At 39.8% G+C, this 24552-nt stretch overlaps 1 protein-coding gene across 2 annotated transcripts in view; it reads left to right on the top strand.

The window, feature by feature from the left end:
- Positions 1-993: 993 nt before the first annotated feature.
- LOC113076713 (ubiquitin carboxyl-terminal hydrolase 34-like) overlaps positions 994-24552 on the top strand; it is a 42942-nt gene continuing 19383 nt past the window's right edge. For both annotated transcript variants that reach the window (XM_026249402.1, XM_026249404.1), the window contains exons 1-35: positions 994-1313; positions 3752-3839; positions 5478-5943; positions 7230-7280; positions 8462-8611; positions 8698-8765; positions 10759-10951; positions 11032-11093; positions 11172-11253; positions 11340-11432; positions 12314-12439; positions 12594-12723; positions 14703-14833; positions 14910-15691; positions 15939-16153; positions 17607-17722; positions 17816-17943; positions 18632-18721; positions 18805-18900; positions 19422-19504; positions 19596-19750; positions 19847-19960; positions 20044-20143; positions 20466-20625; positions 20843-20969; positions 21053-21200; positions 22000-22100; positions 22182-22391; positions 22470-22595; positions 23350-23472; positions 23565-23648; positions 23805-23891; positions 24009-24209; positions 24293-24375; positions 24472-24512. In XM_026249402.1, the coding sequence (XP_026105187.1) occupies positions 1271-1313; positions 3752-3839; positions 5478-5943; positions 7230-7280; positions 8462-8611; positions 8698-8765; positions 10759-10951; positions 11032-11093; positions 11172-11253; positions 11340-11432; positions 12314-12439; positions 12594-12723; positions 14703-14833; positions 14910-15691; positions 15939-16153; positions 17607-17722; positions 17816-17943; positions 18632-18721; positions 18805-18900; positions 19422-19504; positions 19596-19750; positions 19847-19960; positions 20044-20143; positions 20466-20625; positions 20843-20969; positions 21053-21200; positions 22000-22100; positions 22182-22391; positions 22470-22595; positions 23350-23472; positions 23565-23648; positions 23805-23891; positions 24009-24209; positions 24293-24375; positions 24472-24512 (5053 nt within the window). In that variant the 5' untranslated portion in view covers positions 994-1270. The remainder of the gene's footprint in view (positions 1314-3751; positions 3840-5477; positions 5944-7229; positions 7281-8461; positions 8612-8697; positions 8766-10758; positions 10952-11031; positions 11094-11171; positions 11254-11339; positions 11433-12313; positions 12440-12593; positions 12724-14702; positions 14834-14909; positions 15692-15938; positions 16154-17606; positions 17723-17815; positions 17944-18631; positions 18722-18804; positions 18901-19421; positions 19505-19595; positions 19751-19846; positions 19961-20043; positions 20144-20465; positions 20626-20842; positions 20970-21052; positions 21201-21999; positions 22101-22181; positions 22392-22469; positions 22596-23349; positions 23473-23564; positions 23649-23804; positions 23892-24008; positions 24210-24292; positions 24376-24471; positions 24513-24552) is intronic.

Genomic DNA, 24552 nt, shown 5'->3' on the forward strand with positions numbered 1-24552 from the left:
ACTGTAACTTTTATTTAATTATTTGATTTAACTTCTTTTAATGACCCCAAACTCTCTGCAAATGAGTGTACACACACACACACACACACACATATAATCTAATGTATGACCCATAACTGTTGTATATTTAATTAATTACAGGATAAATGGGATTTATGTAGGTAATACAGTACAGATGTGTGACTCTGGAGCACAAAACCATTTTAACAATACATTGTTTGGGTCAAAACTTTTTTTTTAATGCAAAAAATCATTAGGATATTAAGTAAAGATCTGTTCCGTTAATATATTTTGTAAATTTACTATGCTAAATCTTAATTTTTAATTCATGATATGCATTGCTAATGACTCCATCTGTACAATTTTGAAGACAATTTATTAATTTTTGCACCCTTTGATTCCAGGAGCCTAATTTTATCAAGTGTTTAGGAAAAGGATCTTTATTTTGTCCTTATATTTAAACGCATTCGTTTCTTACATAGAAGTACAAGTTGGTAGATAAAACACTTGCTTACACACTCATTGTGCTCACATCTGTGCAGACACGCTGTTGATAAATGAGGGCCAAGATTTTCAAATGTCCTTAATAAACCGTGAATCAATGGAAAGCTTATTTATAACGTTTTCAAATGATGTGCAAATCTCATCCTTAAAAAATTGACATTTATGACTGGTTTTGTGGCCCAGGGTCACATAACAAAATTGAAACAGCTCACGTACACGTGCTAGACAGCAAGATATCGCGAGATTTCCGAAGAATGGTCAAAAGGGCCGGAAGCAGGCGTTACGAAAACAGCCGATGTGTAACAAACGGTAGCCCCTCCCTCTCTCTCTGCCAGTTTTCCGAAAAAGTCCGAACGAACCTGCAAAGACGGCTCGGCGGAAATAGCCGACGTCTCGCACGACGTTACCCGCTCACCTCCGAGCAATCGCGAACATTCCCGAAGTCGTCCGACGGAAACACCCGAATTGTAACACCAGTCCGAGCTCATCATGGCTGCCGTATGTGCTAGTCTGCACAGTAACGCTCTGCTCGGAGACTGACTCTCCGCTCCTTTAGTGCCTCACATTTACTGTCTCCAGCCTCGACATCTCGGTAAACAATCCCGCTTGCATGAGCCCAAATCTCCCTGGCTGTGTTGTCTCATAATAGCGAGCCTTCATCAAGCATTTCGTCGGGCCTTAAACACCCCCTTAAAAAGACAGAGAGCAAAACAGGCAACATTTTATTCCTCCAATGGTCTGAATACACTTTCCGCCTTTATGAACCATGTGTGAAAACTGCGCCGAGCTGCTGGAGGTGCTCAATGAGAGTAAGTCAACAGCTTTTGGTTGTTTTTTTTGTTGTTGTTTGCATCAAGTTGTTAGCATGACTGTCCGAGCATGCGGCTCGCTGCCTCGCTTCAGCGCAGATTTTCTTGTATAATATTTAATGTTTCACACTTTTTGTCAACGTGTGCATTTAAAAGAGCGACCAAGCACCTTTTGGCTGTCATTACTTCAAGTTTGTTTAATTCTGATGTCTGTTTTTATTAATGCAATGCTACTAGAGCCTGTTAGCCCCTCCTCATCATCATTTCAGAATTTAATCGTCCAAGAGCAACATCCACCAGATTCGCTGTTTATTTTGACCAGAAGCATCAGAAAATACCTTAATGTGTGCGTTGACCATCAGCTTGTTTGAATATGCTTGGATGCTGATGAGAAGTTGGACTGACTTGCATTAGCATTAGCCATTCAGAAGTGTTTTTGACATTGTCATTCTTCAAAATGCACACAGATCAGCATCTGATCAGCCAAACACGATCCATACTGCAGTGTAATTCCGCTCGAGCTGGTGATTTATGAGGGTTCATGCGATAATACTCTGCTGGTACAGTTATAATGTCAGATGCTACTCTATTTCATTGTGTGTGTGTGTGTGTGTGTGTGTGTTTGTGTCAGCATAAGTCTGTTCATGCACGCTCTGTAATTCAAAAAAAGGTCAAAAGCAGACAGACAGTCACTAAACCAGTTGTGCCAGACATCATAAAAAGATACAAATCACGGGGCATTTAGATTCGAAAAGTTCTCCTATTAAAGAGATCTTTGTCATTATTTAGTCGTCTTTGTGATGCTCTGGTCCATGATGCTTTCTTCTGTAAACTACAAACGGAGTTGTTTTAAAGAATGTTCATGCTGCTCTTTTCAGTGCAAAGATACAGTAACCATGAGCTTTGAATCTTTAAAAAGGATAAAAAGCAATGCAGTGTAAAAGTAGTCTAGGCAGTTGCATGCTATATTTCAAGTCTATCAAAGGAACAGACAAAATTGAATTTGTCATTTGCTAAAAATCTTCTCCTCTATCCAAGCTCTTGTATGTTGTCTGTGTTTTTTTGCATATTCATATCAGCATAAACTGACTTGGTAAAAATTAATGTAGTCTTTTCATCTCAGAACTTTTTTTTTTAAAATATCAAACAAGACGTTAAGACTTATTTATGGTCTGTTTTGTCATTTTTGTGGTACAGCTATATGAAAAAAGAGCAGCTTGAACATTCTTCAGAATATCTTTTTATTTTTCCATAGGGTAAATAAAGTCTTGTAACAACACAAGGGCAAGTAAATGATGACAGAATGTCCGTTTTGGGTGAATTATTCCTCTAAGTCATTAAGGTCGGACTGTTTTTCGCTTGAAAAGAACTGAATACTGTGAGTCAGTCAGTCTGTGTTTGCAGGTTTGCTTTTTTTTCTGTGCCGTGAGACTTTGAGGGATTTTTGGTGCTTTTGTGGTTTCAGCTTTGATAACAGATCCTCATATCACAGTGCCGTCAAACTGTTTCTCAGTCCTTGAACACAATGCCCTGGATTGTTACTGTAGAGCTGTGTGGAAACGGCAGAGAGAAAAAAAGACAGGAAAGCCGTTTTACAGAAAGAAAGGACGAAAATCTCATGTAGGTCGAGGCTAACCAGCTGCTTGAGTGAACTTTACAACCCAAAGGTAGCATTCCCGAGTCCAGCAACTCCCTCGTCACTGTGGAAACCATTAATTGTGCTCTGTGTGTGTGTGAGTGTGTGTGTGTGTGTGGTTTGTCAGGATAGAGCACTTAAATGGATGTTAAGGTCCTGCGAATTAAGTCATGTGATCATCTGTAATGAGCATGCTTAATGTGATTCCCACATATAGTCTTACTGTGGAAAAACTGAAATAATGATAATATACCAAAAGGCTAAAATCTGTCGCATGTCGAATCAAAGTAGTTTTTCCTTAAGATGAGATAAATATATATATATAGAAGGTGCAAAATGTCACTAACACAAAACATATCATGGTAACATGCATTAAAAATGCTCTAGTATTTATTTAACACAAGATAAAACTCCTGATGCATGTAGGCCTAACTGATATGAAAATAGTAAGCAGAAACATTGATTTCAATAAAAAAAAAAAAACACCAAATATGTCAAAATTGTCACAAAGGGTATTTTGGGAACGTCAGCTGCTGTACATTAAACAGCACTGGTACTGTAAAATGTCTCCATTAACTGGTTTCCGATGTAGCTTTTCTAGTCTTTTACCAGTCTTTAAAATGACACTCATTTTTGACAGCGGGAGAGTGCTGTCTTGATTGTTCTCTGCCAGGTTCACTGGTTTTCATTCGATGTCTTTCAGCATTTGCTGTGTCTCTAACATCTGATCTGATCCCAGAGAGCTATACAGCCCTGTAGCCAGTTCATAACAGCTTTCTTTCTCCGTGTGTGTGTGTCTCAGTCTCGGATGCAGACAGCTCAGACGGCCTGCAGCTGAAGAAGGAGCATGCCTTAAGAGTCTTCACTTACATCAGCACATGGACACAGAGGTCAGCACTCAGTCTTTCGCAGATTCAGACATACAGTTACTCATTCATTCCTTAAATGTTTATTTGTTCATTTCTCAGTTGCTCATTTGTCCAGTTAATTCCCTCAGAACTCATTCCCTCATTGAATTCTCACTCACTTGGATGTTTATTCATAACCTATTGCTCAAGCAAGCAGTCATTTGTCATTCATTCGCTCACTGCAGTCTGTCGTACATTCATTCATTCACTCATTCAATTGCTTGCAGATTCATTCACTGACTTTCATTGATTCCATTGTCTGCTCACTCAATGTATTTATTTATTCATTCCTTTACTGATTTGCTTACTGATTCACCTACTAATTTATTCACTAATTCACACATTCATTCATTCTCTGTAACTCACTGTCTTGCTCATTCATTAGTTGTCATCTTCGCGCAGATTCACTCAATGGCTGCATTTACACTGCATGTCGTGTAATTTAGACATGACTGGTATCCGATATCTGTGTTTACATAATTCCTGCCAAAAATGATTGCGAGTGATCACACATGGTAGATCCTCGTGTTTTGAATAGCCTTGCTATTAAATTTATTTATATAATTCACGTCGAGTGGCCATTTGGCTATTATTTGCCAGCATGTACAAAGGCTGTCATGGATGTTTTGCAGTTCAAAATATCTCAAAACGGATAAATGACAGAAAATGACGGTAATGTGCTATCTTATATAGCTCGTTAGAGGTAGAATTCTTTAGTGAAATAAAGTAGCGCCAAGATTATAGTTATTAAATGAATTTGAATGAATTAACGCGAGAGCGAGACCATGCGAATGTGAAGCTTGCAAACAAGTGAAAGTTATCACCTCATTGCTGAGAAGTGTAATGTAGCTTTTAGTAGCGAAGCTGTTGTAATTATAAAATTCACAGGGCAGAGGTTGAAAACCATTTTTTTTTTTTTACGTTTCCATTTCAATAATGCGAGCACACCAGCATTAAAACGCTATCTTAATGTGCAAACGTGTCACCCTCACATTGGGAGTGTTGTGGGGAATAGGATATGTGTGTTTAGACGTAGGTCGGATGTCCAGATATCGGATATGTATCTGTTTTAAAACCACATTTGGAAAGGGCTCAGATCGGATGCGAAAAAATCGGATCTCGAGTGTGTTTTTGTGTTTACACGCGTGTGTCAAATTCCGATCTGTGTCAGATGTGGGAAGAAAAATCAGATTTTTTCTGCCAGTGTAAACACAGCTCATTCATACCTTTTTCATTCTGTCATTGATTCACTCCCTCGCTCATTTATTTATTGATTCACACACTCATTTGTACTCATTCACTCACTGTCTTGCTCATTCATTCATTCTCGTTTGCTAACTGTTTTGTTATTCTTTAATTCTCATCATTGACTTAATGTTGTTGTTCTCTTTTTCATCATCAACATTTTATCATGAATTAATGTTTTGTGTTGTTTGACCTGTTGTTTGGATTGGATTTAAACTCTGTCAAGTGTGTTAAACAGAACTGAGTGTACTACGATCTCCTTGGTAGCTCATAGCACCGTTAAAGTAGCCAAAATATTTAATAAGCAAGCACATTAGATACTAAAACCTTGTAAATGATGGTCTGACGGCCGATTCTCTCCATGTTCATCTGCAGGCAGTGTCTGTGCTGTTTCAAGGAATACAAACACCTCGAGGTGTTCAGCCAACTGGTTTATGCCCTCATTAACTTGGTTATCGCCCAAGTAACCAACCTTAGGGACCGTCTACACAGTGGCCATGGCAACACTAGGACTGAGGGGGCGGAGTCTGAATGGGGCTCCGCCCAGCCACAGCCGTCGCCCTGTGAGGACGAGCCACTGAATGTGGAACGGGACTCTGCTGAAGAAGATGGTGGCGTGGAGGATGGAGATCAGCACAAGAACCAAAATCAGGGGGTCAAACCGGATCCCCCGCCCAAGCTCAGTGAACCCACGGCGGGCGGGAATGAGAGCAGCCTGGACCCGTTTGCATCCTGGAGCACAGAAGACCAGGAGAAACTGCTGCTGTGCGCTGCCAAGATCTTTCAGATCCAGTTCCCCCTGTACACGGCCTACAAACACAACACACACCCCACTATAGAGGTAATACTCGCTCATATAGGAGACAGTTTTCTTACTGTCTGGATTCCCAGGTTTTTTTGAGGCCTTGAAAGTTCCAATTGTGGATTGGATTCTAAAATGTTGGCGGTTTGGTATTGCACTCAAGCTTGTTTTAGTTTCAACATTTCTGGAAATCCCGTGTCGATTGTGCCTTGTTTGTAAATGAATTCTCAGTAAATTAGTTCTTACTTCATTAAAAAATAAAAGTTCATCCACTTCTTGTTGGGATCTGAACAGAAGGAAGGCAATGCAAAGACTGTGTTTCCACAGCTTGGCCCTGCACACTGTCTTGCGTTATTTAGAGCCATCTTTATCGTTTGGTTTCTTTGTAGACCTGCTTGTTCGCCTCCCTCATAAACACTTCATATGTAAATCGGTGGGCGGGACTAAACAGGCAGCGATATAGAAGCAGGCGTTGATCATCTTCTGCGAAGGCAGTTCTTAGCCACACACACGCTGTCGTTTTAACAGACTGCCTTCAATATAAGCTGTTTTTAGTTCTTAAACTTTTATAGTACAATAACCTCCTTATGTGTCAAAAGATCAGGGGAATTTTGGTTTCTCAGTTCATGCATGACCTCTTTAATAGTTCACAATAAGATCTAGTACATGCATTAATAAAATTTTTATCATTTTAAGTGTAAAAATGATGTCTGAAAAAATCCCAGAATTAAAAGATGCTCTGCTTTTGACACTCGTAGTGCTATTTATGTTATTTAGTTCATTTACATGTGCAGTTGTAATCCGGTTATTGTGTAGTCAGGCTGACCCATAAACACTCAAGTATGTATAACACATCAAAAAATTTGATGGATTAAATGCACATCACACATCACTTTTGTCTTTCAGAGCAAGCCCACAATGCTAAGGCCAGTTGTAATAGCTGCGCATATTTACGAAACGAAGCTGGGCTACAATCATTTTAACATTTTAAAAAGACAAATGGCCTAATTCAAGTGCATGGTGAATCTTATCATGGTACTGAGTACTTGTGCCTGTTACTAATTTATTGGTAAAACTTTTGCTCTGGATGTTTTGAAAGCACCAATTTGGTCTCAACAGAAGTAATATACACATCACATCAGAGTTATGTGTGTATATTATGCTCTTCCAGGTAGTGCTTTTTTTATTGCTAAATGATTAAGATGAACTGAATAACCTCAACAAATCCTCAAAACAAATATAGAAGCTGAAAAGTAGAAGTATGGTTTTATTTAGGTCGCTGTCTGTTTTTTTTTTTAAATATCCGTTTGTTGTTTTGTCCTCAGGATATCTCCGCACAAGAGAGCAATATCCTCGGCTCTTTCTGTGATATGAATGTAAGTCTCTCTCTTTCACACACACTCATTATGATGGGCTTGATTACACAGTTTAGAGATAATTCATGACCACAATAGCTGCTGAGTGGATGGAGCAGGACTAGTTTAAACTGACTCTGAGGTCAAAGCTAGTGTGTGAAAGTACGAGATGTTCCTTGTTTAGACGTCGGCTAGCATGATTCATCTGCACTCATGAATCATCACAGGTTTTAGTAATTAAATGCAAACTCTTCATACTCAAACTCTACATACGGAAGTTTTCCAAAGCTCCTTTGAGGTCATATAAAAAACACTCACATCCTGGGATTTTTTTAACATTTTGTTTGAAGCCTGTAAATAGTTTTGCCTGCAACTGTTTTGATTCATCTCGTGATTATTTCTTATAATCTTTGCTTGACATGCAATAAAAAGATTTTATAATAATAATTATCATTATTAAATTATGTTTATATAATCACAACAGGTTATTATATTACTTAAAATGACATTTGTCTGGTAGTTATAGAACTATATATATATATATATATAAACACAATATGGTAGTCTTATAAAAAATGTAATATTATAGTGAAATATATATATATATATATATATATATATATATATATATATATAGATAGTGATTTTTGGGATTGTATTACTAAAATTTTATATATCACTCATAAATATATATTTTTTATTATTGTATATTCGATTTATATTTTGAAAGATTCTAGATCACATATGGTTTTTATACATGTTTACTTTAATGTGACGGTCATGTGGTCACATGACAATATCTGTTAGTCATATGTATGACTAACTGATGTTGTTATAATAATACATGTATTATTATATACATATAGTTTAATGTAAACTATGTTCATAAGTCATAAGAAAAGCTCAAAGACTCAATGTCTTTTGTGCTTTATTCATCATATACAAGCTGAATTAATTTCTGTGTAAATCATTCACAAAACCATTAAATTCAGTGCATTAATTGCCATAAAAATGGTTTTCTGGAGAAGTCATTGTCAGTCTCACTCGTGACTGGCCAAAACAGAGAGATCTTCTGAAGAATATATTGAATAAACTCATTTTAAAGAGTCATGTGACCACACATTCATTCTGTTGAGCTAAAGAGTGTTTTTTTGGGTGTGTTTTAAGGGATTATATTGTGTGTGTGTGTGTGTGTGTTTCAGGATGTGGAGGTCCCTCTGCACCTGCTGCGGTATGTGTGTATGTTCTGCGGGAAGCACGGCCTCTCTCTGATGAAGGACTGCTTTGAGTTCGGCGCTCCTGACACTCTCCCCTTCCCCATCGCACATGCCTTCATCACCATCGTCTCTAACGTGAGTCAAACAAACCTAGTCAAGTAAACCAGAGTCTGACTTGTTAGACCCGTAACCAACCAGAGCGTATTCTTCTGTGTGTACAGATCAGAATATGGTTGCACATTCCCGCTGTGATGCAGCACATCATCCCTTTTCGCTCTTTCGTTATCAGGTAAGAACACCTTTCTGAACTGGGCCTAAAGCTTCAGAATCATTAATTGCCGAGTGGAATAACTGAATATCAGGAATATGTGTTTCATCGAATCGATCCTGCGATATAAAAAGACGCAGGCTACTCTTAGAAAGAGTGATGCTGCCAAGAATCAGCTCTCTGCTGAGTTGCTAGGAAGAGCATCCCTCACCATAGCAACAGTCTCCACGGCTCTCCTCACTTGACCTTGGGGGGAGTCGGACGGCTGGCATGAGTGCTGGTCATGTGACTCGAGTCAGACGGCTGGCAGGGGAGCTGAGAGAGTGCTGGTCATGTGACTCCAGCCAGACAGGATTAGAGCCGCACGCAGAGACTCGCAGAGAGAGACTGTATTAGTGTATTCACACGGAAACCTCAAGTTTTTCTGATATTTCTGTAGCATATTATGAATTAATAAATTGTAAATATTCATGCATCTTGAAAAGTTGTCAAAACCACCAACTAGGGCTGTGCAAAAAATCGAATGCATTTTTCATGCGCATCTTGTCAGTAAAGGTGCTCCTTTGATTAGAAGTATACATCTCCAGCACGTGCGTTCAGATCAGGGTTGCCAGGTTTTCAAAACAAATCCTGCCCACTTGCTTCTCAAAACTAGTCCAAAACTAGCCCAGGCACGTTTCCAGGAGGTTCCCCGATAAAAATTGTCTCGGGGTTAAAATGCATGTTTTTTGGTAGGGTTGCCTTGGTAAAATTTGCATTTTAGGGGCTAAACATCACGTTATTGGTATTGGGGTCGCTTCAACCCGCGGACATGAAAAACAGTTTTTCATGTCCGCGGGTTGAAGCGACCCCAATACCAATAACGTGATGTTTAGCCCCTAAAATGCAAATTTTACCAAGGGAACTCCGCCAAATTTTTTTTATTTTATTGCCCGGAACTAAACGCGATTGGGCTAGTTTTGAGAAGTAATTGGGCAGGTTTTGTTTTGAAAACCTGGCAACCCTGATCTGAACACACGTGCTGGAGAGATGTACTACTAATCACAGGAGCGCCTTTACTGACGAGATGCACATGAAAATCGCATTCGATTTTTTTGCACAGCCCTAACACCAACTATTAATCGGACCCAAAATATATATTTTTTAACATAATATATGTGTGTGTTTACAGTGTATATTTATTGTCTGTATAAATACACATATACATAATAAATAATAATAATATAGTCTATCTGTGGTAGAGCATTGTGTTAGCAGCGCACAAGGTTGTGGGATCAATTCACAGGGAACACGTGTTAGGTAAAACATGTAAAGCCTGAATGCACTGTAAGTCACTTTGGATTAAAGTGTCTGCTAAATGCATAAATTTTATTTTTAATTAAATTAAATTTAAATAAACACCATACACACACATGTTATGTGAACAAAAACTTTTATTTTGGATGTGTTTAATTGCGATTAATCCCATGGACAGCACTACATTTCATACAAATCTACATATAAATATTAGTCCACCAAGACAGTAGTCCTACCTCAAATTATTATATTATTACAAATCATGTATGATAAATATATTTTATTAAACATTGTTGTTTTTTTACTTCAACATAAAAGAAATAACTGAAAAAAAATGGAAATCAAACTGCTATTATGTAACAAATTACATTACATTGCTATAGTTTTTTTTTTTTTTTACTGTTTTGTAAATGTAATTGTCAAGTCACTGAAATGCTCTGTCATTCAAGCTGATTTCTGTTTTTGATACATATCCTGAAAAGAATGCTTCAGGTCACAAGTTAAGCATGGTACTGATTAGAAAATACTTTTATCTAGTCCCTCTGTTTGAAAAAAACAAATCTAAATTGCAGTTACAGCAATGCTTTTCAGTTGTCAGCCTGTCATTTTGAAGTGGGCCGTTCTAGGTGGATGACCCTTTGTGATCAGTTGTTTTTATTCACCTGACTCATGCAGTCACACCTAACATGTCTGGTCTAATATGAATCTCTGTCTCTAGGTATCTGTGTAATTTGTCGGATCAGGAGCTGCGTCAGAGCGCGGCGCGAAACATGGCCGACCTGATGTGGAGCACGGTGAAGGAGCCCTTGGACAGCGCGCTGTGTTTCGACAGAGAGAGTCTGGATCTGGCCTTCAAATACTTCATGAGTCCGACGCTCACCATGAGACTGGCCGGCCTGAGCCAGATCACGGTACGAGAGAGACACACACAAGAACTCTTCTTTTATCATCTCCAGCCCGCGTTGAATGATCTGTGTTTGTGTTTCTGTAGAATCAGCTGCACACCTTCAATGACGTCTGTAATAACGAGTCACTGGTGTCTGACACAGAGACGTGAGTCTTATGAGTCCACTGCTGTTAGAAGTTCAAGTCAATCTAGATGTGTATTGACATCTTTCTTTCCTCTTTCAGGTCGATAGCAAAAGAGCTCGCTGACTGGCTCATTAACAACAATGTTGTGGAGCACATATTTGGACCAAATTTGCACATTGAGGTGAGTCCAGTAGACTTTCATAGTTTCTGTGGATGCTGACTAAAGGTTTATTATTTCTGATTGTGCTTGCCTTGTTTCTGCTGTAGATCATTAAACAGTGCCAAGTGATCCTGAACTTCCTGGCAGCCGAGGGCAGGCTGAGCACTCAACATGTGGACTGTATATGGGTCGCCGCTCAGGTGCGCACACACACAAAAACTCATTTCACATGAGTTTCACATTTTTTGCATAGCATTTGTCATTTGTCAAAATGTGCTGTAAACTATCAGAGCACACTGTCTTTTTATGTAACAGTAACAACACTTACATTGTGTGCGACAAGAAACATTACGTTATCCTATGAGAAATACAAATATTTGATTTGAATTTTTAATCCAATTTTATGAACACATAAAGTGTTTTTGAAGTCTATTATTATTAAATTTATTTTCAATATATGTCGCACTTTTAATGTGATGAATGCAACAAGAAGTATAAACAATTTTATTATGATGGACATTAATTGTGTATATTTTTTAAGTTCATATATAAATTTGTATATTAATTTATATATGAATTAAACTTTAAACTTAAAAAAATACACAAGTTAAAAATGTAATTTAATAAAATATTTATAAAATAATAAAATTAAAAGTATAAAATTAAATAAAAGATACTTGCACTTACTGAATTTAAAACTGAAAGCTAAATGGAAATGTTAAAAACACAACTAATTAAAATGACGAGAGCACATAATAAAGTGACTAAAACTAAAATTTTAATGAACACCACAAATCTAGAAATAAAAGCTTGTTCAAAATAGTAATATAAATAATACTAAAACAACACTGGAAGCTAATTTTTTCTTTCCGATTACTACATATGGATATTTTATCTATTAGGCTTGTCCTCACAAGTCAGATGTAGTGATTTTACTAAATTTTAAAAGAGATTTTCTGATATTCATCCCTTTAGATGACAGTGGGAAACAAGAACACACTCTATTCTCTGTTCGGCCTTTGATTCTCATGTATTTCCTCATACAGTAGTGGTGAACATGCCTCTCTGTCTCTGTCTCCAGCTGAAACACTGCAGTCGCTACATCCATGACCTGTTCCCCTCGCTCATAAAGAACCTGGACCCTGTTCCTCTGCGGCACGTGCTCAGTCTGGTGTCAGGGTTACACCCCAGCGCACACACTGAGCAGGTACCACACGCTCTCACACTCTCTTACAATTACACGCAGTCACTTTAGTCATATAGATGACAGCTCTCACGAACATACTTTGAAATATACTAAATTAGCTGGATTTTTACCTGGCTATCCAGTATGTGTTTGAGTTGTTTCTCTGCTTGTGTAGACGCTGTATTTGGCGTCCATGCTGATCAAGGCCTTGTGGAATAACGCTCTGGCAGCCAAAACTCAGCTGTCCAAACAGAGCTCCTTCGCCTCCCTGCTCAACTCAAACATTCCCATGGGCAACAAGAAAGGTGTGTTGTGTTTGACATCTGCTTTTTGATGTGCATGCCAAAGCATTAAAGGGATAGTTCACTCAAAAAATGAAAATACTGTCAGTAAGTACTCATCCTCATGTCGTTCCAAAGCTGTGAGATGCATTTTTGATGCTTTCCGAGAGCTCTCTGACCCTCCTCTAGACAGCAATGTAATTAACACGATCAAGGTCCAGGAACATAGATAGGGGATCGGTAAAATAATCCATGTGGCATGAGGGGGTCAACTGTAATTTTACGAAGTTACGAGAATACTTTGTGTATGCAAAGAAAACAAAAATAATGATTTTATTCATCAATTCGTCTACTCCACATTAGGGCTGGAGGATTAATTGAAAAATAATCAAAACCGAAATTCATAACCTCTAACCAACGTAATTTTCCCATGTCGGTTATTTCGGTATTTTAATCCTGTTAACACTTCCCCCTTAAAAGCATACTAGCGTGTGTGTAGCCACAGGACTCTGCCCCGTCCAGTCAGTGGCATAAAAGCAAAACACGGAGGTGAACGCCAGTTCAACACATAGTGATGGCGCTTGAGCCTTGCGTTTTCACTAAACTTTGTCAGTTGTATTTGTTTTATGGTTTGGACATTCAAGCGATTAGATGATCGGATGTGTATTCTTTTATCGAGCTATACCATGTTTGCGCAGCTGCATTGTGTAACTAACACTCATATAAACAGCAGCTATGAAGATTGCGTGCACAGAGGAACACAGAAACTAGTTGTCAGCGCTGTCCTGTGATTTATCACTAAAGTAGCTTAGAATCTCAAAACTTATTATAGCATGTTTGTGTGCAGCGCACATGAAGCACAAGCGGGTTCCCGGTTTGTGTCCGTTCTCGGACTGTTCTGTGTATTTTAACTGTAGAAACGGTTGTTCCGAGTCGAAACTAAGATACAGAAAACTACATTAGTATAATCATCATAAACACAGCCATTTTTGTCTTAGACATAAACAGATGAGAAAGAAAACACACATGTGCAGTATTTTTGCTTAAAGAGACAACAGCCTAATAAACTCGCTGCCTGTCATTAATGTTAATCAAAGAACAAAATAAAATAATTCACTGATCTTGACTGAATATATTTAATAAATTTACTTGATTAATCTTTATTGTATTTATAAAAAGAAAACTATGCAGTGTTTTAAACGTTTAATTACAGTTTCTGTACCTGAAATTTAGTTTGGTTGTATTTATTTATGATATTGCTAATTGATTTGTTTGTTCCTATCTTATTACTGACTGTTTACTTGTCTTTAACAACTTAATATTTGAAATCTATATTAATCTAGTTGTTTTGCTATGGTATTTTTTTAATCACAGGCAGAATTTATCTTGCAGTGTTTTGTAGGCTGCTGCTGATTTTTGCTCATGTTTTTCAGCTGCAAAAGAATGCTTTGTTAAAATGTTTTACATCTAAATATTTGACTTAATTTTTTTATATATTTGATTTTTTTTCTTATTGGAATCGAAACTAAGAATCGGAGTCAATAAAATTCAAATGATACCCAACCCTAGTAAGAAATGTTAAGAACATAGATAAAATAACTGCTGATAGTCAATAATATTTACAGTACAAACCTTGTCAGTGAACTATGAGGGCAAAAAAACAAAACAGAAATGAAATAATCGTTCATTACTCGTAATCGAGGAAAAATTTTCAATTAATCGAGGTTTTGATTTTAGGCCGTAATCATCCAGCCCTACTCCACATCACCCCTCACCATTTTGGAGAGTATCCACTGAATGCAAACAGTGTATATTGTTCTGTTTACATCATTATCACTTTGATTTAAATGAAAACAATTTTTCTGCGTGGCGCAGCTGACACAGAACAGAACACGCTGTTTATGTTCAGTGGGATTTGGGCCACATTTGCCTGCGGTGCGAACGTAGCCACATTGTAGCCAGTTTTTGGTTAAAAAGTTAGTTGTATTTTAATTTTCCTCAAGGTTCTCCTGCAGGAAGCCCGGAGAGCAGTGACAACAGCGACACGCATCACAGTGGAGGAAGTGACATGGAGATGGACGAGCCAATCATGAGCAGTGGAAAACGAGGGCAGCAGAGGCTTTCCGACACGGAGGTAACGTATTTTCCAAAATTTGATCTGAAAACCGATGTCACTCGGCTTCATTTGAGTGGTTTTTGCCGTTCCGCAGGAGTCTCTGCAGGGCAGTTCAGACGAGACGGGCAACAGCGGCGAGGAGGGCAGCAGCAGCGGCCGCAGCGAGGCGTCCAGCAACGAGGCAGGATCCAGCCGAGCCAGCCAATCAGCAGGCAGCCCGGGCAGCGAGCTGCACTCCGACGACATGGCAGACAGCGAGGCCCTGAAGGAAGAGGAAGAGGAGGAGGAGGAAGAAGAGGACGACGACGAGGATGATGAAGACGATGATGAGGACGATGAAGATGACAGGCCTGCCATCGCCTCCGAGGAAACCCGAGACTCCCGAGAGCCGTCTACATCAGAGCTACGCAAACGCAAAGCCGGCGAAGCGCTCGGAGAGGTCCAGGGTCCTCCGGAGCGACCCGGAATTCCTCCCGGCTCCATCACCTCCGCTCCAGGACTTTCCAAAACCAAATCTATTCCCTTCACCCCCGAGGCAGCCGCTGCCCTGGTAGCCTCGTCTTCCCTTAGGATCCTCGAGCCTTGCTCTTCTTCATCCGTGTGCCTGGAGGGAACGTCGGGAGAACAGGCTGATCCCTCCTCACATTCCCAATCCCAGAAGCCCCAGCAGCCACAGGAGGGCGGCACAGAGATGGGCTCCTCACACGGAGCGTCTGTTTCCCAGGAGCCACCCTGCATGCCTCGACCGACAGACTTCCTGACGGAGGCCATGGGCAACGAACTCTTCAACTGCAGACGCTTCATCAGCCCTCAGCATCACCATCATCATCATCATCACCATCAGAATCATCATCATCATCACCACCACCATGATGGGTGAGGCTACCTCTTTAATGTGATATTGACATTACCTCTCTTCCAAAACCTAGTAAGCTTCCTAGCTATCTACATAGGCAGCATCTTAACAGCAATGGACCCTTTTTGGTATTCCCTTCTCGAAGAATGTGTCTTAAAAAGTTGCTTTGATGCTTTAAAGTGTTGTCTAAGTAGACAGCTCTCTTGGATTTTATTCCGTTGTGTCTTCTGGAAACAGATTCTCAATACAAACTCTCACTCTCCACAGTCACATGGTAGAGGACATGCTGAGCGCCGATGACGTGAGCTGCAGCAGCTCCCAAGTCAGCGCCAAATCCGAGAAGAACATGGCGGATTTTGACGGAGAGGAGTCCGGCTGCGAGGAGGAGCTGGTCCAGATCAACTCGCATGCGGAGCTCAGCTCGCACCTGCAGCAGCACCTCCCTAACCTGGCCTCCATATACCACGAACATCTGGTGCAAGGTACGTACACATCACCTAAGACTGTTAGGATGAGCTCTGTACATTCACTCCCCCCACTTGCAATCCCAAGCTTGAAAAATTGGCACTATGAGTCTGAATCTCTAACCATTTGACCACAACTTCCCCACAAAGGCATGAAGCGACAAGAATGGGTTGCCATTCCCTGTGATAGAGCATTGCCCTGTGATAATTTGGGTGTTCTGTGTGGTTTCTACGGTGTTGCTAGGTTTTTAAGGTGTTGTAAGTGGATTCTAATAGGGATGCTCATTTTGGTTAATTTTCCTGACCAACAACCACTGCTAGTTATCTGAGCATTAACCGTTAACTGATAAAATCAGAATAATAAATTAGTATTCGCCTGAATAAAAATAGAATGGACAAGCATCTGTGATGATGCATTAAAATACAAACATTTTTTTAACAAGTGCAAACAGCAGCAAAGCAACATCAAAACCTGGATTCACACATCCACAAATTATTATGCAGCAGCGCAGATAAAAACTAAATAAAATAATATAAATAAAAAAGAATGAATTAAATAGGATTAAGCCTTCACTAAATAGCCTATATATCAAATAAATTAAGATGACAACTAAAACACACACTGAATTTTTCAATGCGCTTTGAAGAACGGTATAGTAGTTTTCCCATCAGATATAATATATAGTAGGCCTACCTCAGTGTACGTGTCTATTTTATTTAATTTTTTACGAATAAAATGGCGTGCTACTGGCTAACAAAAATCCCGTCAATTTGTGGTTCGGGACTTTTCATCCACTGGTCATATATTTCTGTTCACGGCGTGTTTGCAGCAGCGTTGAGCAATATAGCCAATCACGAGCGCAATCCACTCACCCCACCTAAAATGCAGATGTTCTGCTAAGTTCTGCATGATCAAGAATTCTCTCATTAAAACAAAGAAAGTGTAGACATTGTGTAAATAAGAGATTCATTCTGCAGTGTAAAGCTTCTTTAATTATTTTTGACTAATTTTCTGAGATTGCGATGAATTACAGTAAGATGAATGTCAGCTTTCCAGTGATTATAAGGAGTGTGCCCGTAGACTATAATGCATTCAGAATTTACATATATTCACTCACAGATTCACTTTCACTTCATAATTTATCCAATATTGCCACTTGCTATTGTGTTACGTATAGCTTACCACATCATTTAACTAAGTGAAGGGGAAGCAGGTGCTTGCTCAGTGAAATATGCATGCTGCATGTGTATATCATCTTCAGGCATATAGTGTATGCTGTATAACTTCTCCAAACCGTAAATCGATGTAAAATCGTGAATTCCAGGCTTAAAGTGGTTGTTGAAATGGTTGTACGGTGCTCTAAGGGGTTACTAGAACATTGCTTTGTTGTGTTGCTTTGATTCTATGGTTCATTTTACGAAAACTCTAATTTGATTTTAAACAAAAGTCACATGATCATTTCTGCCTCAGGTCCAGCAGTGCACAAGCATCAGTACTCTGCACACGCGGTGACCGACATCAACCTGGACAACGTCTGCAAGAAAGGAAACACCCTTCTGTGGGACCTGGTCCAGGACGACAATGCGGTATGTTTACCTCGCAGCAGACTATCTGAAGTATTTGACATTTAGATTGTGATTCTCATGTCGATGTGTTTCTGTTGTTTTGTTGGTGACTAGATCCACCTGTCGGAAGGCTTGATCAATGAGGCCGAGAAGCTGTTGTGTTCTCTGGTCTGCTGGTTCACTGACCGTCAGATCCGCATGCGTTTCATCGAGGGCTGCCTGGAGAACCTGGCCAATCACCGGTGAGACCATCATGGTTATATGAAGTAGTGGTCGACCGATATGTGTTTTTGACAGCCGATGCCGATATCTTGGAAAGCAGGGGGTGACCGATATAAAGCCGATATGATTTGTAAAAAAAAATATTATTATAATATTTAAGAAATTTGAAATTAATTTGACAAGGGATTGAAAAATAAATGTGTAAAGTAAACATACTTATACTTTAGATGACAAGGTATTTTTCACAAATAAATAAATATTCAATAAAAAGATAATTAAAATCAAGTAAACACTTTAATCAATGTGGCACTCAGTATTCTGGGAAGTTTGCGTGCATTGGGAATCATATTTTTCAAATAAAGCCAGGGTAACCCTCATTTTACATACAGCACACACAGAAAATGACATGAATATGACACAATGCACAAATGCATAAAGCACAGCATGATTTGAAATCACGACTTTAAAGTTTAAAGCATTCAGTTCACACATCAAAATAAAAGTCCTGCCTCGAACACATGAGGCAAGCAGAAAAACTTATCAGCCGATATTTGAAAAATGCCAAATATCGGCCGATATATATCGGCCATGGCGATATATCGGTTGACCACTAATATGAAGTGCTGTAGGAAACTGCTGAAGAGCTTTGGGTTTCTCTAAGGTCCAGTAGGAAATGTTTGATTGTTTCTTTCTGTTTGTGTTCATCAGGTCAGTGGTGGTCTCTTTGCGTTTGCTGCCGAAGCTCTTCGGGACCTTCCAGCAGTTCGGCTCCAGCTATGACACTCATTGGATAACCATGTAAGAAACTCTGCCCACCACTGCTCTCCGTGTTGTTATTAAGTAGAACTTAAGAGCGCTTTACAGATAATTTTGTGTTACAGGTGGGCAGAAAAAGAGCTGCACATGATGAAGCTCTTTTTTGATGATCTGTTACACTATATCCAGGAAGTGAGAGAGCAGCGCCACAAATTTGCTTTGTAAGTTTTGTCTTTATTTCTATGTAACTGCTCAAACAATATGGGGTTGGTAAGATTTTTAAATTTCTTTTAAGTGTTTTGGAAACATAATTCTTACCAATATTGCATTTATTTGAATAAAAACTGTAATATTGTAGAATATTTTTTTAAATTTAAAATAACTGTTTTCTATTTGAATCTATTGTAAAATAAAATGTATTTCTGTGATCAAAGCTGTATTTTCAGCATCATTACTCCAGCCTTCATTGTCACATGATCCTTCAGAAATAATTCAAATATACTGATTTGCTGCTCAAGAAAATTTTTAGCTCTTATCAATGTAAAAAAGTTGTTATAAATAATTTTTTCAGGATTCTCTGATGAATAGAAAAGAAAGGGAAGAATTTGTAGCATTATAAATCTATCTATTGTCGCTTTTGATTTATTTAATGCATCCTTGCTGATTAAAAATCTTAATTTCTGTAAGAAAAAAAAACAAGTTGTGTGTATTAAATGCAGTGCTAACACCCCGTGTGTCTCAGGTACAGTCACAGTGCAGAGGTGCAGGTGCGTCTGCAGTTCCTCACCTGTGTGTTCTCAACACTCGGATCACCTGACCACTTCAGTGAGCGTCTCTCTTTATCTCTCTCACACCGCTGCATGTCAGTATCACTCTATATGTAACTATATGAATATCTTGCCTGTGTGTGTGTCAGGGTTGAGTCTGGAGCAGGTGGACATCCTGTGGCACTGTTTAGTGGAGGACTCTGAGTGTTACGACGATGCTCTGCACTGGTTCCTGAACCAGGTCCGCAGTAAAGACCAGCACGCCATGGGCATGGAGACATACAAACACCTCTTCCTGGAGAAGGTCTGGCCACTGTATCATTGGAGCACATCTTTTATACAGTATATGCCGTGAGAATGAATCTTTCATCAGGTGCTTCTCTCTCTCTCTTTCTCTCAGATGCCGCAGCTGAAGCCGGAGACGATCAGCATGACGGGACTCAATTTGTTTCAGCATCTGTGTAATCTGGCTCGTCTGGCCACCAGCGCCTACGACAGCAGCTCCAACTGCGAGGTTCACAGCAGCGGATCTCAAAATCTCTGTGTGTTCTCTCGATGTGCTCTCCCTGACCGTTCTCTCTCTCTCTCTTTCTGTAGTTGTGTGGTATGGATCAGCTGTGGGGAATCGCGCTGAGGGCTCAGTCTGCAGACATCAGCCGCGCTGCCATCCAGTACATCAACTCCTATTACATCGGCGGTCAGTAAACACGCTTTCATAATGATTTAACATTAACAGTTTTAGTCAACAAGTCACCTTAATTTTTTTATAGTGCTTTATATATTAGAGATCAATTTCAATCTATTCAGCACAATTTAACAGATTAGATTCAAACTTCAAAAATGAGGCAAATCCAAATTCTTCTTTAAAGGCAGTCATGTCATTTTTTCCATCAGTTCATTTATATTGAGAGTTCAATTGCTCAATTTCATTGAGTTTCATGGTTGTGCTTTTTGTTTTGTGTTCTGAATATATGTATGGGTGTGTAATGTGATGTATTTATTAGTGTGTGTGACCGCAGGTAAAACGGGTCTGGAGAAGGAGCAGGAGTTCATCAGTAAGTGTATGGAGAGCTTGATGATGGCGTCTGCTAACCTGGAGAAAGACGCCCACTCCAGCCTGACCGTCATCGAGAGGGGACTGCTGCTGCTCAAAACACACCTGGAGGCCTTCAGACGCAGGTACACACACTCCGTCACTGACGTGAAAACCACGTCTATGTGAGAAATCAAGTGGCATTTCTAATGTTAAGATTACAGACAGTGAATAAGCTGAGAGAATGCTAGTAAACTCATCCTGTAAAATAACACAGTTAAGGCATTTACGTGTGTGTGTGTGTGTGTGTAAACACTCACTGAGTCTGATCTGATGTGTGTGTGTGTGTGTGTGTGTGTTCAGGTTTGCGTATCACCTGCGGCAGTGGCAGATCGAGGGCACGGGCATCAGCAGTCATCTGAAAGCTCTCAGTGATAAACAGTCTCTCCCGCTCAGGATCGTGTGCCAGCCAGCAGGACTTCCTGACAAGGTGCGCCTTCATCATCTTCATCTTCCTCATCACTGGCGTCTGCTCAGGCTGGGTTTAAGAAAGCTTTGTGTGTGTCTGTGCAGATGACCATCGAGATGTACCCCAGTGATCAGGTGGCTGATCTGAGGGCAGAGGTCACGCACTGGTACGAGAATCTGCAGAAGGATCAGCTCAGCCAGCAGGCACAGCTGCAGGAGTTCGGTCAGACCAGCCGCCAACAGGACTTCCCAGGTACATGCGCGCACACACACACACACACACACACACACACATACTCACACTCACACACACACACTCACACACACACACACACACACACACACACACACACACACACACACTCTCTCTATCGGAGGACTGTGACTCTATCGCATCTGAACCTCAAACAGAACGTCCACTGACTCTGACTGTATGATGTATATAGTGCACAAATGTCCATAAGCAAAACAAATATACATATGTGCAGTATTTCTTAATATATATTTTATTCTACTTTTCTTTGGTAATTTTATGCTTTGGATATTTTTTGGATATTATGTAATATAAATCTTTCAATCTGTCCATCTCTCTGTCTATGTCCATCTTTATCCACATCTTATAATTTAAATAAATGTTTATATTAAATATATGTTTGTTTATATATAAATATTTTTTTATATAATTGTTTTTTTCTAAGTGATTTTATATTTTGGATAGAATTTAAATTTAGATTTTATATATACAATATTTAATTTTATTTATATATATATATATATATATATATATATATATAATATTAAGCAACATTCTGTGAATTCAACAAATATTTGTAAGTTTTTGGTATGATATTAACAAATAGTTTTTAGTTGTTTGGGGCAAAAAGTCTGATAATAATAAGAGGTTTTATTTATTTACTATATCATATATTTGTAAAAAGAGTTAAAATGTATAATCAGGGAAAAGTTCAAATGAATGTTTACATGGCAACATTTCGTAGTGGGATTTGACCGGTAAACTGTGCATGTGTGTGTGTGTGTGTGTTTGTGTGCAGGTGGTCTGATGGGTCCCGTGCGCATGATCTCATCCGGACACGAGCTGACCACGGACTATGATGAGAAGACCCTTCATGAGCTCGGCTTCAAGGACATGCAGGTGACCAAACAAATCCACATACACCTGTGAGTCCACATCACTAGACATAAAACGCTAAGAGACGCTTGTGTGTGCGGTCAGATGGTGTTTGTGTCTCTGGGCGCTCCGCGGAGGGAGAGGAAGGGCGAGGGTGTCCAGCTGCCGGCCTCGTGTCTGCCGCCCCCTCAGAAGGAGCACATCCCCATGCTACTGCTCCTGCAGGAGCCCCACCTCACCACCCTCTTCGACCTGCTGGAGATGCTGGCCTGCTTCAAACCGCCCAGCCCCGACAGGCCCCAGCACAGCACTGAGGTAACATCCAGCTCCACGCCTCAGACCCGGTCCAGACGGGGTTAAACCAGCATCCAATCCAGTGTGTTCCTCCTGCAGAGTGTTCGCTGTGAGGAGCTGCACCTCCACGCGGAGAATCTGTCCCGTCGAGTGTGGGAGCTGCTCATGCTGCTGCCCACGTGTCCCAGCATGCTCCAGGCCTTCCAGAACATCTCTGATGACACGGTCAGTCACATGACCCCTGCTGCCTATTCATTTATCACCGTTTGTTTGCCTGGACATGTACACTGTAAAAGCAAATATTATTGAAGCATGATTTATAATGTATCACACATTTGTTAATGTCTTTCTATAAAATTGCACATTTAATCCAAAATATGAGTCAAAATTAACATTAGATTTCCTAAGATTTTCAACTTCAAAATGTCATATTTAATTCAATCTGTTTTAATCTGTAATTTCTTTTTCTTTTTTTTCTTTTTTCTTTTTGCATTAAACAAATAGCTTTTAGTTTTGGGGTGGGAAATGAATCCATTAAAATAATAAGACATTTTGTTATTTTATATAATAATACATTATAATAAGAAATTGTATTTACTTGTCATAGTACATGTTATATATGAAGAGTTAATTTGCTTTTTTCATTGTGCATTCCAATTAATCTCAGTTAAAAGCTGAAGTTGGGTTATTTTGAATTACTAAAACATAGTTAACTAACACAAAACATGATAGCATAATTAAAAACATGATTTTTGAAGTTTGCATTATCTGTTTTGGCAATAAACTCTTCATATATTTTTATTCTTTAGAAATGAACTTTTAACTTCCAAATTCAACAATTTCTGCTTCACTTTTATGTCAGTGTGCCAGGCATTTACTATTAAATCTCCTACTAATTTCTGAGTGAAAATTGTGTCTACATACGTTTTTGTTCATTGCGCTGTGCATGAAGTTTGATTTGTGCTCCCCGTGGCGTTAGGGATCTGACGGTTTGTGCTGGAAGGATCTGCTGAGGATCAAGAGCCCTCATAAGCTGCTCTACGCTTTAGAAATCATAGAGGCCCTCGGCAAACCCAACCGCAGGATTCACCGCGAGTCTACGGTACACGTCCAGAATCACACTCACACATGCAGATCTGCAGATGTCCTGTCTCCTGAAACACGTGTGTGTGCGTGTGTGTGTGTGTGTTTCAGGGCAGTTACAGTGATCTGTATCCAGACTCTGATGACTCCAGTGAGGAACAGATCGAGAACAGCAAGAACACATGGAGCTGTAAGGTACAAGCTCCTTCTCTTACACTTCCACTGAAAATCAGCTGTTGTGTGTTCACATACGAACTAGGGAACTATACTCATTTGAACACCACACGTATGGGCTTTGGTAAAACTCTTATGCAGTTTGTTTGTTTGTTTCCACCTGTGTCTCTCCTGTAGTTTGTGTCGTCTGGAGGTCTTCAGCTTCTGCTGGACATTTTCAACTCTGCCATTTTAGAGCCGAAAGAACAAGAGTCCTGGACTGTGGTGAGTGTCATATAACCGTTATTTCTTCTTCCCTCTTGACGTTGAGGTGAGTTAGGTCCAGGACATGCTCTTTCCTGCGGCGGTGGACATCATGTTTCTTCTCTTCTCTCGGTCTAGTGGCTGCTGGACTGTCTCGCGTGTCTGCTCAAGCTCATTTGTCAGTTCGCGGTGGACCCGGCCGATCTGGACCTGGCTTATCATGATGTTTTCGCCTGGTCTGGTCTCACGGACTCACAGCGGAAGAGGGCGTGGCCAGGGAAGTCCCGCAAAACTGCCGGGGATCATGGGAAGGGCCTGCACATACCTCGTCTCACAGAGGTGTGAAACTGCATCTAAATAGTTTTTTTTTAGGTCTTTGTATACTTGCTTTTTCTAAATGTTGTGGTTGTCTTCTCCGTCAGGTTTTTTTAAGTCTTGTGCAAGGCACCAATCTCATCCAGCGGCTCATCAACGTGGCCTACACGTACGACAATCTGGCGCACAGGTGAATAACACGTGCAAACACAAGATCCTCACCTCATCTGTAGCTTTATTTACTTGCAATGTTTTATAACCCTTCTGTCTTGTGATTATCCTGCAGGGTTTTGAAGGCCCAATCAGATCACAGATCCAGACACGAGGGTAAGCACAACATTGGTTCTATATCTGTGCATGTTTCTGC

This window comes from Carassius auratus, unplaced genomic scaffold (genome assembly GCF_003368295.1).
Source record: "Carassius auratus strain Wakin unplaced genomic scaffold, ASM336829v1 scaf_tig00021008, whole genome shotgun sequence".
In the NCBI taxonomy this organism is placed as follows: domain Eukaryota; kingdom Metazoa; phylum Chordata; class Actinopteri; order Cypriniformes; family Cyprinidae; genus Carassius; species Carassius auratus.